Source organism: Pelobates fuscus, chromosome 12 (assembly GCF_036172605.1).
Source record: "Pelobates fuscus isolate aPelFus1 chromosome 12, aPelFus1.pri, whole genome shotgun sequence".
Classification (NCBI taxonomy): domain Eukaryota; kingdom Metazoa; phylum Chordata; class Amphibia; order Anura; family Pelobatidae; genus Pelobates; species Pelobates fuscus.
Window position 1 is genome coordinate 85108824 of NC_086328.1, and position 17817 is coordinate 85126640.

General features: G+C 42.0%; 1 protein-coding gene across 1 annotated transcript in view; it reads right to left on the reverse strand.

Moving 5' to 3' along the window:
- The window catches only part of PLCB3 (phospholipase C beta 3), a 137226-nt gene that overhangs the window by 11889 nt on the left and 107520 nt on the right, over nt 1-17817 (reverse strand). The window contains exons 9-23 of the mRNA XM_063437490.1: nt 17048-17214; nt 16735-16881; nt 16028-16185; nt 15174-15256; nt 14973-15057; nt 14324-14504; nt 13772-13876; nt 13592-13656; nt 13408-13504; nt 9754-9838; nt 9091-9215; nt 6718-6872; nt 6304-6465; nt 6027-6126; nt 1888-1992 (exon numbers count right to left, since the gene is read on the reverse strand). Coding sequence (XP_063293560.1) covers nt 1888-1992; nt 6027-6126; nt 6304-6465; nt 6718-6872; nt 9091-9215; nt 9754-9838; nt 13408-13504; nt 13592-13656; nt 13772-13876; nt 14324-14504; nt 14973-15057; nt 15174-15256; nt 16028-16185; nt 16735-16881; nt 17048-17214 — 1820 coding nt within the window. The remainder of the gene's footprint in view (nt 1-1887; nt 1993-6026; nt 6127-6303; nt 6466-6717; nt 6873-9090; nt 9216-9753; nt 9839-13407; nt 13505-13591; nt 13657-13771; nt 13877-14323; nt 14505-14972; nt 15058-15173; nt 15257-16027; nt 16186-16734; nt 16882-17047; nt 17215-17817) is intronic.

Genomic DNA, 17817 nt, shown 5'->3' on the forward strand with positions numbered 1-17817 from the left:
TTTGCGGATCTATCTAAGGCCACCATGGACTGGCGATGATCCTTGAGACCCCTTGACACAGGAACTCACTACCCATAAGGTGCCTTATAAATGGAGCACCCCTCATGCCTGCTAATACCATAGGCTACAGGAGCGCTACGAGTCAGCAACACATCAGAGGCAGCATTGATCCTGCAACAACTTGGCCTGGCTACACGTACCACCGGGCAGTCTGACCAACCACATACGGTGGCATCCACTTCCTGGGACCCTTACAGGACCACACTGTTTATACTGGCAGCCCGGCTTGGAGATGCCTCGGCAACCCCAGTGCCCTAACATTTGTAGATCATGTCCTGCACTATACTAATAGTTTGAATGTTTCACAGGTTTACTATTTCCACCCATTAAGCTTACTGTCTAATTGACAGGCCGTTGACCTTAAGTCCATCAACCCCTGAACACCCTCGCCCCCCCAACCCGAGACTTAGCAATCCTCTAAGCTGCCACTTACACTAGCAGGGGATACTTTTTTAGCATTCGTAGCGCTCATGTCCGTCCCTACATAACACTACCCTGTGTGGTATATGGAGGCATATAGTGCTTCATGTCCTTAAGCACCCTCTTATACAACTCCCATCACCCTAAGGCATGAGAAGCACAAGGCGCAACCAACTGTACTATACCACTATAAATGGTTCCAATCTTTAATATTTATCTACACTGTATGTAGTGCTGTGATATTGTCTCTTATTACACCAACTGCTTTGGTTTTTCTACATTATATACAACAACAAAAAATAATAATGAGGCAGACCATAACGAGAGTTCTATGCTCATGCGCATATCGCAATACTTATGTTTACTTCCTGGGCATGTATTGCTTGGTAATACACATGTCTGTTCATTTACTGTGACTCTCTTCTTGCCTCAATAAAACAAAGATTGACAAAAATAAAATACTAGGATTAAACAGCCATAACACCGAATATGCTCTGGCTTGAACCACAAAATTTAGCAATTAATCTCCCTATGGATACTTTTTCCCCCTTGCTCATTAATAAAAATCGGACTGGGGCTTTGCATTATTTTCCTGCCTTTTTATTGCTATACATTTAGTAGTATTGTTTAAAAAATGGAAAATGGACAACGATTTTCCACAAGAATATGGTATCTGGAACTAGATGAAGAATTTAAATGTTTTGTCATAGACGAGGGGGTAGGCAACTTTCGGCACTCCAGATGTTGTGAACTACACCTCCCATTATGCTCTTATAGCGATAATGCTGGCAAAGCATCAGGGGAGATGTAGTCCACAACTTTTTTTGACAGCTGAAGGTTGCCTACACCTGTTATTGATGCCTAAACAGCAGAGGAGATTGAAGATTCCGTTAGGAGGTTTTTCTTCTCTGTGCAGCAAATGGCATACGGCTAGAAACAATAAATCATATTATTTAAAAATCCACAAGGTCGCCGGTCTGAAGCTGAGGGCTAGATGGCACAAATTTATCCCTTGCCTGTTGTGTTTTTTTTTTTGTTTGAAAGTCTGCCTTTCATTTGTATGTGTACCAGCAACATTGTGTAGTAAATCATATACTATAAATTACTGATTGCTCATCTGTAAAGTTCCAATAAACTCCCTAATAGAAAAATAACGATTATGAAAACTCTCCTGTGCAGGATTGTATATTAGAATTAAGCATCTGGTTTTATTAGTTATGAAATTAGCAGACCTGCTACAACAATTGCTTTTAGGTTTCTGATTTTATCCACCACTGACAGTAAGACACAGAAGACTTAAAAAGGGGAAGATTGATAGAAGAGAATACAGTATTTGCACAGGGATAATAGCAAGCTCTGAAACCCAATTAAATGTTTATGATCAGAGGTTAAGCAATAGATACTCACCTTGGTGGTCATCAGGAATGTAATCATTTGCTTCTGTGTATACAAGCAAGGCTGGGAGACACAACGGCTGGTTAGATTCATTCCTTAGACAGATGTAATGGTATCCTGAGAAAGAGTGAATATAGTAAACAAAGAATTAGGAAATATTAACCCCTTAAGGACCGGCCTGTTTTTGCAATGTTGTATGTTAAGGACCAGAGCAGTTTTGACACTTTTGTGGTGTTTGTGTTTAGCTGTAATTTTCCGCTCTCTCATTTACGGTTCCCACACAAAGTATATATTGTTTTTTTTCAGGACAAGAAGGGCTTTCTTTACCTACCATTATTTGTATCATGTCGTATATTTTACTTTAAAAAAAAAAAATGGTGAAAAATTGAAAAAAAAAAACATGTTTTTGGACTTTTATTTGAAAAATCTTTTAATTATCTACAAAAGCTAATGAAAAAAACTAGATTCAAATAGATTAAAAATTTTGTCCTGAGTTTAAAAACACCCAGTGTTTATATACTTGTTTTTGCAAGTTATAGGGCTATAAGTACAAGTAGGAAATGTATTGCTCTTTCAATATATATATTTTTTACATTTATCAATAGTGACATTGTAACACTGTTATCTGTCATAAATCCCTGAATCACACCCCACATGTACATATTTTATTTTAAAGTAGACAACCCAGGGTATTTAATATGGCGTATGTCCAGTCTTTTTTAGTAGCCACTTAGTCACAAACACTGGCCAAAGTTAGCATTTATATTTGTTTGTGTGTTAAAAATGCAAAAAACGCTAATTATGGCCAGTGTTTGTGACTAAGTGGCTACTAAAAAAGGCTGAACATACCCCATTTGCAATACCTTGGGTTGTCTTCTTTTGCAAATGGTATGCCATCATGGGGGTAATGCTCATTCCTGGGCTACCATACGCTCTCAAAGGCAACATTACCAATCTGACAAATTTCAATTAAAAAAATTAAGCCTTATATTTGACCCTGTAACTTTCAAAAGCACTATAAAACCTCTACATGTGGAGTACTGTTATACTCAGAAGACTTTGCTGAACACAAATAATAGTATTTCAGAACAGTAAAACCTATCACATCAATAATATCATCTGTGAAACTGCCGTTTGTCTGAAAAATGCAAAAAACTTCACTTTCACTGACCATATCATCGCTGTGATATGTTTTACTGTTTTGAAAGACTAATTTTTGTGTTCAGCAAAGTCTCCCGAGTAAAACAGTGCCCCCCATGTACAGGTTTTAGGGTGTCATAGAAAGTTACAGGGTTAAACAAATGCTACCAAATTAAATTCTCTGGACTTTTGGCCTGGGTTCTCAGGCATGTCCCTCAAATTGCAATCAATAAAATTACTTAATTATGTAATAATATTATATAAATATGCACGTAGAAATGAAATATATATACATATTTATATATTTGAAGTCTACGTGTATATTTATGTAATTATGTATATGGACATATGTATATTTCGTATAATTTTTTTTTATACATAGATATATATATATAATTTCATTCTAAGTGTATTTTGATATAAATATATATATATGTTAATATCAAAATACCGTTAGAATAAAATTACATATATATATATATATAATTTTTTGAAATTATTAAAAAAAATTTTTTAAATTTATTTTTATATATGTATTATTTATATTTTATAATTATATATATATATATATACAATATATATATAGTTATTATATATATTATATATATACACGTGTGTAATTTAATTATACATGTATTTCTATATTAATACATGTATATATAAATATAAAAATACACTTAGTATGACATACCGTATTTATCGGCGTATAACACGCACAGGCGTATAACACGCACCTCATTTTTAGAAAGAAATTCCAGGAAATTTCCCCCCTCATGCCATAGTATTCCCCCCCCTCATCCCATAGTGTCCCCCCCCTTTCCATAGTATTCTCCCCCCCTCCCATAGTATTCCCCCCTCCTCCCATAGTATTCCCCCCTCCTCCCATAGTATTCCCCCCCTCCTCCCATAGTATTCCCCCCCTCCTCCCATAGTATTCTCCCCCCCTCCTCCCATAGTATTCTCCCCCCTCCCATAGTATTCTCCCCCCCTCCCATAGTATTCTCCCCCCCTCCCATAGTATTCTCCCCCCTCCCATAGTATTCTCCCCCCTCCCATAGTATTCTCCCCCCCTCCCATAGTATTCTCCCCCCTCCCCTCCCATAGTATTCTCCCCCCCTCCCCTCCCATAGTATTCTCCCCCCCTCCCCTCCCATAGTATTCTCCCCCCCTCCCCTCCCATAGTATTCTCCCCCCCTCCCCTCCCATAGTATTATCCCCCCTCCCCTCCCATAGTATTCTCCCCCCATAGTACTCTCCCCTCCCCTCCCCTCCCATAGTATTCTCCCCTCCCCTCCCCTCCCATAGTATTCTCCCCTCCCCTCCCATAGTATTCTCCCCTCCCCTCCCATTCTCCCCTCCCCTCCCCTCCCATAGTATTCTCCCCTCCCCTCCCCTCCCATAGTATTCTCCCCCTCCCCTCCCATAGTATTCTCCCCCCCTCCCCTCCCATAGTATTCTCCCCCCCTCCCCTCCCATAGTATTCTCCCCCCTCCCCTCCCATAGTATTTCCCCCCCCCCTCCCCTCCCATAGTATTTCCCCCCCCTCCCCTCCCATAGTGTACTTTCCCCCCCTCCCCTCCCATAGTGTACTTCCCCCCCTCCCCTCCCATAGTGTACTTCCCCCCCTCCCCTCCCATAGTGTACTTCCCCCCCTCCCCTCCCATAGTGTACTTTCCCCCCCCTCCCCTCCCATAGTGTACTTTCCCCCCCCTCCCCTCCCATAGTGTACTTTCCCCCCCCTCCCCTCCCATAGTGTACTTCCCCCCCCCTCCCCTCCCATAGTGTACTTTCCTCCCCCTCCCCTCCCATAGTGTACTTTCCTCCCCCTCCCCTCCCATAGTGTACTTTCCTCCCCCTCCCCTCCCATAGTGTACTTTCCTCCCCCTCCCCTCCCATAGTGTACTTTCCTCCCCCTCCCCTCCCATAGTGTACTTTCCTCCCCTCCCATAATTACTTACCTGTCCTGAAGCGTGGGCCGGCTTCACAGCGCGCACCGCGGTACAGGAACTTTAATTTAAGGTTCCGGTTTCCGGCGGGACTGAAAGGAAGCACACTTCCTTTCAGTCCCGCCGGAAACCGGAACCTTAAATTAAAGTTCCTGTACCGCGGTGCGCGCTGTGAAGCCGGCCCACGCTTCAGGACAGGTAAGTAATTATGGGATATCGGCGTATAACACGCACCCACGATTTTCCCCCTATTTTCAGGGGAAAAAAGTGTGTGTTATACGCCGATAAATACGGTATATATAATATATATACATATATTATATATAGATATAATACATGTATTTATATATATATATATATATATATATATATGTCTTATTTATATACACATATATTATTATTTTTTTTACACTGATTGATTTTATTTAACTTTTTTTTTTATTTTGCAGATGCAGGGAGACTGCCTGTTAGCACAGACAGTCCCCCTGCAGGCAGATACACAGACACGTATTGCGGTAATGTTATTGAGCGATCACGTGGCCGCGGGTTCCTGATCTGCCGCGGGGAGACTTCCTTGGCAGACAGGCAGTCCCCCTGGACCGGGAGGAGTGCTGATCGCCGGCGATCAGGTAAGTACCCCAAGACGTTATGACAGTTCAGGTCCATCATCGGTCCTCAAGGGAATGTTTCCGATGACGGTCCTGAACCGTCATCAGTTGTCAAGGGGTTAAGAGAGCGGAACACATAGAAAAGTGAAAGTCATTCCAGGTCTCGACCCTCCAGAGCCAGCCTTACCCACAGGCATTTCCCAAGGGTACATAGTATGCTATTGCTAATAAGATACATCCCATAAAATAAGGCTAATAAATAGAAACATTTACAAGTTAAAAGGTGTCAACATGGAAACAAATTGTAATAACAAAATAGATCCACAAAAGATACTGTAGTGATTATTTTCTACAAAGTAACGGTTTGGTGATAAGCATCCTTTACTGAAATACAAGAAAATAAACCCCAAATAAACCCCTTTGATAAATGTTTTTGTTCACCTTTCTATACCCTTACCTGGTCGGATTACGGACACAGGAAGAATTCTGTGACCTACAAATTTTCCGCCCTCCTCAAAAGCAGCAATTCGAAGAGAAGCCAGAGTCGGTAAAACCACCTGGGTAAGAATAGAAAGGTATTGATGGACAGCAGCAGACTGACAAACACAAACGCTAGTAATATCAGATTCAAAATATGAGATATTCAAAAGATATGGTGATCAAAGCAAATATAAAACAAACAAAAAAAAATAGAAAAGAGAGCAAATAAGTAAACAGTGACAAAATATTCATACCTTATGGAAGATAAAAGGTTCCTCATCCCAAACAGGGTTGAATGAGTTGCCCTGAGAGGTCTTTGTGCGAAACTTCCTCTTGGTATCAACTGGAAGACCGAACATATCAACCTCTACGTATATCCCAACGCGTTTATCTGACAGGAACTGCCCAGAGATAATCTAAAAGGAAAAAAATATGGAGATTGAGACAGAATTGAGAAGGAACTAAAGAAATGTGTCTTTGACATGGGTGGTTCTACCACTTTTTGTAGTTGAGGCTGCTCTGGTTCTGATAACTGGCACCCCCTAAAAGGGCACTTTCTCCATGAGCATAGATGGGAAATCTTTTTCGATCAATCCATGGAAAATACTTTGGTAACAAATTTCCTCCCCCATTCCTTATCTTTCACCCTTATGCTGCAATTTTCTTACCTTTATTTTCACTGTATTTGCAACAATTCCATCAACAATATTTTCTGTAAATGGATCAAATGGTTTGTCAGTTCTGCGCATGAACTCTGGCTTCAAAAGGTACCCACTACGTCGATTATACTCAAATATCCCCATATTTAGCTGCATAGGGAGATCTAAGGAACAGAAAGATATATATTTATTTATTTTTGTAGTGCATAAAGGTATAACAGACAGGCTTGAGCTACCCCGACGGCAATCCCCAGGCACAGCATTCAGCAGTACATTTGGGGCTATAGAGAAGACATGCACAATTTTTTAATAGAAAGTAAACACGCTAAACTATGTCAGGCTATAACACAGTGCTAGTAGTTATCATAGACAGGGTAACGTGTGGGCCACTTGCACTGGAAGCATGCAATAAGGGGTAAATGAGGGCACAGTGCCCATGAGGAGGACCTAGGTAATACTAGCTAGATTAATGCCACAGAGTAGAGCAAGATTAAAAGAAACTCTATGAACAAAAAAACAAACCATGACACTCAAAACTAAAAGTGGTTGAAAAGGGGGTGCAGGTATAGGAATACTGCATCATATGGGCCTAGAGGCCTAAGGAGAGTGGGGCCCTATATTGAGGAAGATCATCATCCTATGCCCACCGATCCATGTCGCCCGCCCAGAGGTATAAGTAAATACCGGGACTCCTCATGGCTACCCCACGAGCCCCAGACTCTGATACAGTCCAGCACTTGTTCCTCACTGGTCCGTTCGCTTCCCGTGGTCCGGATAGAATCTTGGGACCCTCCCGCATGTAGCTGACGTCGTCGCTGAGCATAGAGTACCCGTATTTGTGAGCAGTGCCTGGGGATACGTCACCGTGTGGACTGAGGTCTAGGTGGGTGTCGGCAGCTCTTGGAGTGGCGTCTGTGGAGTCGAGGTGCCATCTTTCTCCTCCCTCCTCTCCATTTAGCTGGCTGCACTGGGGCTTTGCTGATGAGTGCGCAGTGTTTCAGAGGCCTGACTTGCTGCGGTCGCTTGAGGTAAGTCTCGTTTCGATTGCCTCTTGATGGCAGCACGTAACTGAGACCACAAGAGTTTAAAGGCTCTCTCAATGCGCTCCTCAAGGTGGGCCCATGTCGTGGATGTCATGCCGCTAGTCATCTTAACTCGTAAGACACGTGTAGACAGCCCGGAAGGTTTTTGTTGCTGGATGCACCTGACAACCCACTTCTCAGCAGTGTTAAGGTGAGTACTCAATGGGCACCGGATATCTATCCTCCAACAGTCCGTGGGGGGGCGATATGTGAGCGTTCCTCCGCTAGCCAGAGAACCTGGAAAATGGATGTCTCTCCTCGGCTCCCACTTGTTTAGGCCGCAAGCCTCGATTTGGACAGCTCAGCCGTGGGGAACCTTGAGTCGGTTATCCCAGTGTGCAGTGATGTCCTCCGGTCAGGATGATTGCTATTTGCAGCCAGTGTAACCAAGCTGTTGGGCAGTAAAAACAGAATCTTGGCCCCATACGCAGGAGCTCTTAGCAGGTTCGTCCGGTCGGCTTGGAAGTCAAGTTCCGCCCCCGAAAGATATATATTTAATGTTTCAAGATCAAATATCCTCAATCTACTGTCTAACAAAAACATTGTTTGTTGTGTGTCTATATATTTGCCTTGTCATGCTTTAGCTTCTAGAAAAATTGTCTTACTTTATATATGGAATGAGAATCTAAAACATAACATTTCCAAAAGAGATCACACAAATGTATCAATGTAATAGGAATTCCAGATATATAATAGAAAAGAAAAAAAATATTACTTAAACAACTTATACAACATTCTAAACCAAGTCATAAAACATTGAAAATGCATTACCTTGAACAATGTAATATGGGAAAATAATACCACTGCGGGATTCTAGACATCATAAACCATGGCAACCAAGGTCAAGTGGTTTATGGATTTTTTCAGAGACTGGAATTATTTTCCCATAATATACCGTGCCTGGTTGAGTTAAATATCCATCTATATAGATGTAGAAGTAGGTTTTATAGGAGGCCAAATCTCCGAATCCCAAATCACTGTATCACCCTACATAGGGCAGTTTTGAATGATGGAATGACGGTAGGTCTTTCACTGTGCAATAGGCATTCAGAAAAATGGCAGTACCTCCCTGATTTAGGACCAATCCGCCATGATTCTGTGTTTTCAGTCCCCAGAAGGGTGTACTAAAGTTCAAAATGCTATGAAGAAAGGTTAACAAATTTAAACCTCTAGTTTACAAAAACGTCGCCCCATGTTGGGAGTTTGGTAATAAGGTAAAACAGGCTAAATACAGTCCTGTACATAAATTAGACTTACTCATATTTGCTTATACTTTTTTCATTTTATTATACAGACTTACCTTGAGTTTGGAAATTCAGTGCTACCATCTGGCAACCAGCGTTCCAGAAAACTTGGGGCATATAATTAGAGGAATCCACTCTAGTTCCTTTGGGGTAGATGCGACTCAGTTGCTTCTTGTTATATCTGAGATTTGGGCGGAGTCAGGGAAAAATGTGGAGTGTGCAATGGAAAAAATAAAGAGGCACGAAGGACGGGTGAAGAAAGAATGGAGCAATGGATGGATAAAAAAGGAGGACAAACAGTATGTCATGCAGAAAGAAAACAAAAAACTAGGTGACAAACGAATGAGTGGTGTGGTCAATAAAAGAACAGAAAGCCATACCAAACAGAACAGAACTAGAAATAAGATGAGTAGGGTTATTTACTAAAGTGTAAGTTTTGCTTTCAGTTTGGCTATTTTAGTCCAAAATATGAAATATACATCGACTTTAGTAAATAATCCAAGGACAGAGAACTAATATGGATGGTGGGAGGGAGAGAAAAAAAGACGGAGAGAAAGGAAAAAGATAAAATGCAGGGTTGAGACAAAGAACAGGAAAAATGATTCAAAGAAAGATAGTTAGAAGAGATCAAACAGTGAGAAAATGATATGCGGTTGCAGCACATCCAATAAGAAAGACATAAAAAATACAGCTTAGAGAAGACATGAATGTAAGGATACTCCACAAACTCCATAGGAGATTTAGTGAGCTGCTCCAACGCCTTAGTCTCAACAAATGAAGACATCTCGTAATACTTGTTCCTCTCTGAGAGATAGAGAGCAGTAGTGTGTCAGCGAGGTAGGTGAAGTGGACAGATTATTAGATGACAAGGGCAAAACCATCGAGCAGCAAGATTGACATGATTCATATGGTACATGGTTTTAAAATAAAAGACAAAAGGAATGAGAAAGAAAAGGGAGCAAAAGGAAATGAGGCATATGAATAAAGAGAAGATGGGTACCAAACAGGTAGGGTAGGGCTAGGACCTCATTAGTTGAACAGAAGGTTGGAGAAGGATGTATATGCATTGGGACAAATTACATGGATGGAGCCTATACCTGATACAATAGGTCTCCCTGGTGGGTTTTCTTCATTTTTATGAATTTTTGGCAGAAAATATATCACCGGGATTATAGGATACTTTATATTCAGGTAATTAATTTCATGTTTGTTTAAAATATTAGAGTCAGCATATTTCTTTAGGAAGGAAGATAAAACATTTTGTATTCGGGGTGTGGGATCTGATGATAATTTATCGTATACATTAGTGTCATGTAACTGTCTATAGGCTTCTTTTGTGCACATGTCACTGGATAAGATGACTAGCCTCCCTCCTTTATCTGCTGGCTTAATTACTATAAGTTTTTTAATGTCCGTTCTTTCTGTCAATGTAAGGTTGTGAGGGTCGTGCTTATTGTACCTGATTTTTTCGGTCTTTTAGTACCATATTTTCGAACATGACCAGAGGGGCGGATTTAAAATGAGACAAGAAAAATGTTGACTTTTCTTTTAAATCTGTGTTAATATTAGGAATAGTTCCTTGGTGGGGATTATACCGCTGTATGCTATACACACCAGAGCTGGCTTAAGCTCTACCAAATGTGAGTGTAACCCTATTATTACTGTTACCAACTATTTATATTTTATTGAGAGCACTATTGTCGCCTTTTATCGTTATCGTTTTGGGTTCCAGACATTTTTTCTCTATGTATCTATACCAAGAGAGATTTAATGCACTATTAGCCTCTTCATTTTCAGTCGACCCTCTCTGCATATACGGTCATCTGAGAAGTGTAAAGACTACCTCCTCCTGGCTTTAAAAAGAACTTACTCGATCCAAAGTACCCTTAACAAGACTTTTTTGTACTATATATATATATATATATATATATATATATATATATATATATATATACACTTTACTCATAATCTGTGGCGCAGCCCTACCCTCAGGGCCGGCCTTAGGGGTGTGCGAGCTGTGCGGCCGCACAGGGCGCCATGGAGCAGGGGGCGCCCTGCGGCCGCATAGCTCACACGGCAGGGACATTTTAGCCGCGAGGCAAACAAGGCATTTGCCTTGGGCGGCATTTTCCAGGGGGCGGCAAAAAAAGCCGCCCCCAAATGCCCAAGGCAAATGTCTTGTTAGCCTTGCGGCTAACAAGACCTGCTGGGCGGTCGGGCGGCGCTGGTGGGCGGCTGGCGAGGGAGCACTTCCTCTGAGCTGTCTGCTCAGCTCCCTCGCGCGCCTCAGAGTGAGACTGGGAGCCGGAATATGACGTCAAGGCAAGGCATTTGCCTTGGGCGGCATTTTCCAGGGGGCGGCAAAAAAAGCCGCCCCCAAATGCCCAAGGCAAATGTATTGTTAGCCTTGCGGCTAACAAGACCTGCTGGGCGGTCGGGCTGCGCTGGTGGGCGGCTGGCGAGGGAGCACTTCCTCTGAGCTGTCTGCTCAGCTCCCTCGCGCGCCTCAGAGTGAGACTGGGAGCCGGAATATGACGTCATATTCCGGCTCCCAGTCTCACTCTGAGGCGCGCGAGGGAGCTGAGCAGACAGCTCAGAGGAAGTGCTCCCTCGCCAGCCGCCCGCCCGCCAGCCAGTGCCGCTCGCCCAGCAGCCACTGGACCACCAGGGAGGAAGAGACATCCCCCCAGCATTCCCAAAGGTAAGGAGGCTGGAGGGGGGGGGGGGGTGTTTAAATAAAATTAAAAAAATGTGTTAATGTGGGTTAGTGTGTGTGTGTCTGTTAGTGTGTGTCTGTGACTGTTAGTGTGTGTCTGTTAGTGTGTGTGACTGTTAGTGTGTGTGACTGTTAGTGTGTGTGTCTGTTAGTGTGTGTGTGTCTGTTAGTGTGTGTGTGTCTGTTAGTGTGTGTGTGTCTGTTAGTGTGTGTGTGTCTGTTAGTGTGTGTCTGTTAGTGTGTTTCTGTTAGTGTGTGTGTGTCAGGGTTTCTTTGCTGTTTTAAACAGCAACCCTTTCTGTTTCAGTGATTGAGTTTTCAGCTGCAATTACTATGAGCTGCTTCTGCTTGTTGCCACGGTTACTCACCTGTGAGTAGTAATCAACCCTGCTGCTAATCAGTTCTGCCTATTTAAGCAGCTAAGCCCAGAACCTCCTTGCCCTTGCGTGGTTTCCTGTTCCCCAGAAGTCTCCTTGTTCCTGTGTTTCCTGTTTGCTCCTGGTTCCTGACTCCGGCCTTGTTCCTGACTCCGCTGCTCTCCGTGCTCCTGATCCTGGCTTGTCTGACTACCCGCTCTGGTGACTGACCCCTGCTTGATTCCTGGACTTTGCTTTTGTTATTTATTTGTTATTTATTAATAAAGGTGTGTTTGCATCTACTTCTGTCTCTGTCTGGTTCCTGGTCCCTGACAGTGTGTCTGTTAGTGAGTGTGTGTGTGTGTGTTGCTATCTGCCTGTGTGTGTGTGACTGTCTGCGTGTGCGTGACTGTCTGCGTGTGCGTGTGTGTGACTGTCTGCGTGTGCGTGCGTGTGTGTGTGGCTGTCTGCCAGTGTGTGTTTGACTGTTTGTCTGTGTGTGTGACTGTCTGTGTGTGTGTGTGTGTGTGGCTGTGTATGTGGCTGTTTGCCTCTGTGTGTTTGGTTGTTTGCCTCTGTGTGTTTGTGTGTGGCTGTCTGTGTGTGACTGCCAGCCTGTGTGTGTGGCTGTCTGCCTGTGTGTGTTTGTGTGTGTGTGTGGCTGTCTGCCTGTGTGTGTGTTTGTGTGTGTGACTGCCTATGTGTTACTGTCTGGGCAGACTAGATGGGCCGAATGGTTCTTATCTGCCGTCACATTCTATGTCTGTGTTTGTGTGTGTGTGTGTGTGTGTGTTTGTGTGTGGCTGTCTGTGTATGACTGCCTGAGTGTGTTTGTGTGTGTGTGTGTATGGCTGTCTGCCTGTGTGTGTGTGTGACAGGGTGTGTGGGAAGGGGGAAGGAGTGGGGGAGGGGGAGACGGGAAGGGGGGGGCGCTGTGAAGATTTTTCGCACAGGGCGCCCAAATGCCTAAGGCCGGCCCTGCCTACCCTACCTTTGTGGTACCCATCTTGTGATTATTCTTAAGGGTTGCTGCCTTATCCATATTGTCTTGCTTTGGTTTAATAGCGCTGACCCTCTATTGTTGTTTCCAAATAAAGAAAGAGAGAATGTGAATTGGTTTGATTGGGTATGGAGAACAAGGGTATGATGTTAATTATAAATATGCTCTTAACAAATTATTACTGCACCAACATTAGCACTCTCTTATTAAAATCAAAATCTCTGGCTTAGTTATGGTCACATACCACCACTGCCCAAACTCCGACCCGCACCTAGATGCACCTTCCTTTGAAGTTACTTACTGTTGGCCACGTCAAATGACTTGAATTTAACCGGCTCCACATAATTGACAAGGTTGGACATTTCTTCAGTAGCATTAACTTCACTGCTTGCTGTCCCCTGGAATTAGAGGTAAGTGGTCAGAGATATCCCAAGGGAATGAGGCTGGGTAATCTGTCCAGTGGGGGCTAGTAGAGTGGAACATACCTCATCAGATTTTTTAGGGTCAGTACACTCTTCATCTTCCTCTTCCTCGCTATAAGCTTCACGGTCTGAAATGGAAAAAGACAGATGTATAGAGCAATGACGTAATACAGATGAGAGATCCATATAAAGCATTACAGAGTTTCTATCCACATGTAAATGGTTATTGATCTTTATTCTCACCAATAGACTTCCGAGGTTCTATGTATTTTGGGAGCTTTTCCTCAATTTTCTCATCTCCATTGGAAAGGGTCAGTGATATATCAGCCATGTCAGAGACCAGCGTACCTAAACAGAGAGTACTTTTTTCAGTAACCAGGTATTAAAAATGCATGATTTCTGTTTGTCTGCTTCTGATAAATAATACCCCCTCACATAACCTTTTACTTTAGGCTATTACTTAAATTCATAACTCACTGATATTTCACTGCAGCCACCTTGGTTTAAGAGTGAACATGTGGTTCTAAAGGTTTGTGAAAAATGAAAAACAGTTTGATAAAAAAAAAAAATGTGTATGCAACAGAAAAATAACATCACACATCTAGTAGACATAGATAACTAGTTTCATTTTTTTAAATCTTCATTAATTAATCTCCAACACCATGTGCGTGGAAATAGCAAATATCTGGTTGTGTTGGACTGCACGTCTCATCCTGAGTTGCAGACTAGATGTGTCCAACACCTACCAAGAAAAATATAGTTTGCATCTCGAATGTTCCCCATACAGCTACGTACCTACTGCGGGAGAGTCGGACACGCTAGATGTGTCGCTGTAGGTGTTAGATGGCTGTTCGCTGACTCTCCGCTTTACACTTCCTTCTGGACCCTTCACTCCAACTCTGTGCCTCTTTTTATTCTTCACTAGAATCTTTCCCATTAGTTCCTGAGGGCTGGGGAGAGAGAATCCCGGCTGCAGCTACAGACACAACAACAGCAAGAAAATTAGAAACTACCAGTAATAGATTCTGGAAAAATAATATGCAAAATAGGATGTGCTAGCATCATGTGTGGGAAAGACACGGGTAATATACAGGTAAGAAAGGGACTGCTGGGTTGAAAATACACAGATGTACAAAGGAGGCCAGAGGAAAGCAGTTAAAAAAAATAGAGATAAAAAATATAAAATAAAAATATAAAACTGCGGATGTTCCATAAAAAAAAGGAATAGATGCTACAGAAAATAATTAATGACACAAGCATGTAGATCGCACTGGATGGTCATAAACAGGTATCCCAAAATAAATTAAATACGATGAGGAATATCATAACCAATGGAGAATATAATAAATCATAATGAAACAAAACAAAACGTAGAAGTGAAACAAAACATAAGATAAATTATAAAATGTTCGACTTGAAGAGTAATTATAAAATGTCTTCTCACAGGATATTTCTCCAGTGGTTCTGTCAACAGAGCATCTCCGAAGATTGTTCGGCAGTATTCCGCCATCTTAGCTTGCTGCTTTGCACTGTAGGGAATGGGAATGAAAGTATACAATCAGAGACAGAATAATATGTATAGTGGGGGAATATACAAAGGGTTAGGTTATATGAGTGAAGGAAAATTGAGTAACGGAAGACTTACGAGTCAACGTGATTTTCAAATGACAGAATGACGGGAAAGTGAGAGGTTTTAAATGCACTTTCTGCTATGGCTTCAATCACTTCCTGTGAGGGAGAGGGGGGCAAAGGGTGATGGAATGAGTTAGAGTTTGAACGATTATTAACATATTACAATCACTTAAGCATTCCAATAACTGACTGCCATCACCAGATGGGGAACCACTCAGCTGTTTGTTATTCCTTTGTCAGGACTGTATACCTGTAAATGATCAGCGTGGGGACATAGGTTATGACACATCTGACCCACACTTTTATAATTTCCTCAATCCATCCTTAGAACACCATAGGCTATAATATATTTAAAAAAAACTGTTTTATGAATGCAGCACCAGCACATTGTTAAAAAGATCTGTGTCCCATCCCAATATGAAAAGATGGACAGCACTAATATAATGTTAAAGTGGTCACTGAACTATAAACCACTCGTATTAGCACAGGTATAATCCTGTTTCATTAGGAAAGAAGAATGAAGATCCTTGTTGATACATTTTTTTTATTTGTTATTTACCATTAAAAAGTAGCAGCAGTCGTGTAATACCAATCTTGGTATTTGTGGCCACAACCAAAACTGACTTGGGGAGGAGATTATTTAAGGAATACTACTCTACCCAAGGTGTGGTTATGGCACATCCCTCTCCATCCATCCTACAAATTCCAGTAAGTGTCAAGAATATTGGTGCTTATGTTCTTCTAATGACATACAGCTGTGGTCAGATACAACAATCATGCAGAGAATGTTGTCACTCTCTTCGAATACAGAGAATTTCAGGTGGATTTGTGTACATAGGCAAGTATACACTGGGAAAAGCATATTACCTTAAAGGGTATTTCTGTAGTCATAGTGAATCCATGGGTTATAAAAGGCTCTTCTTCTTGGGGGCGACCCTTCCAGCAGTCCAGCTCTATACATCTGCAGCCGGTGAGCAGAACCTGTCTGTACATCTCAACTGAGGAGTTACCAGTCAGCTGCCCAGCTGGTGGAGGCGACCAGGAAGAAGAAAGAGTGTACATGGGGGAAGAGCAGAAAACAAGTAGAATGATGAAATAAAGAAAGAAATAATGTCTGAGAAGAAATCAGACTAATGTAACTAGGGACAAATATTCTGATACATTATTTTACACAAGTAAAATATTGAAAGCCACATTCTTTGAATCAAGCTCTATAGAGACGAAAAGAAAAAATCTCAGGCACTCACTGTGATTGTATCCAGGCATATTTATTTGCAACGTTTCGACCTGTCTTTATCAAGCATGCAAATAAATATGCCTGGATAAAATCACAGTGAGTGCCTGAGATTTTTTCTTTTCATGTATATTTCATGTGGTTTTTTGTTGACCCATGCTCAGTAGCACCCTGGATTGGTATATTGAGGCTGAGTGCGACCCTATCTTTTTTTCATTAAGTTCTATAGAGACGTCATATGAATGACTCCACTCCCACCTTTCCAAATCCCTCTTGTATTGATCCTTGTAGTTACCCAGTTTTCTTCCCTTTTCTGTCTAGACCATGACTGGTCACTCACCTGTGAGGTAGGTGTTATGGGAGGAATTGATGAAGTAGCTTGTCAATGGTTGAGTCATGTCATCACTCAGATCTAGGGCCTCTGGAGGAACAATGCTGTTCTCATCCCCACCAAGAAATCTACTAAAGCCTTCCATTGACATCTGATCTGCAGATACAAGGGAGACAGAGAAAGATGGAAAATTGAAAGGAGAAGGTTAAACGAGAAGAGTAAGAAAGAAAAGGTTGTACAGATACAATGAATTTTAAATTTGGTCTTCATCAGAATGCTATTTCCCCCTGACACTCAAGTTTCCTTAGATTCCTTTACTCACCCCTCTCCAGGAACTGTTGGTTGGATTCATACTTTTCAATGAGCTGGCGCACCTGGTCTCTCTTTAATGGGGGAAATAGAATTTCATTGAGACGTGAGTCCCTTTGCTTCTGGTTTATGAATTCCATCAGCTGCTCCAAGGTCAGGTATGGCTTCCCTTTAGCTCCACTAAGTAGATAAAAATGCAAACAAAAGTGAAGGGGCGGTTACAGTTATTGCTGCCCACTATTCGTTTCATTTCTTTTTTAACTTAGAATATTGTATTTTGGGGGTTAATTTATTCTCCCTACAGAACATGCATTAGACCACTAATGCACAGTACAAATTATTATGCAATACTGTTGCTGCCCCCCCACCACCACACAGCACTCGCTTGCTCACAAAGGGGGGCCTGCTACACCAGTGGTTTTTGATAGCCTAAGCTATTGGTGGCAAAAAAAACCAACAACAAAAAGCACTTACCAGCCTTAATGCAAAGAGATAGGAGGTAAAATATACTATTGGGCTAACATGTTCCCAATGCCTATGGCAGATAAACATTACCAAACCGCATAATACAGGACTAGGAGATTCTTTACCTCCATTTCCCTATTTTCTTGGCCAGGACAGTACAACCATCCTTGCTAGGAAGCAGAGACAGAGAATGTGAGAACTCTGAGAATGTTCAAAGAGAAACCTAAATAGCGTGTAGTCCCCCCTCCAGGTCTTAATTTTTTTTGCTTACTTGTGCCATTACAGAGTGAATCTATACCATATCACATCAGACTGATC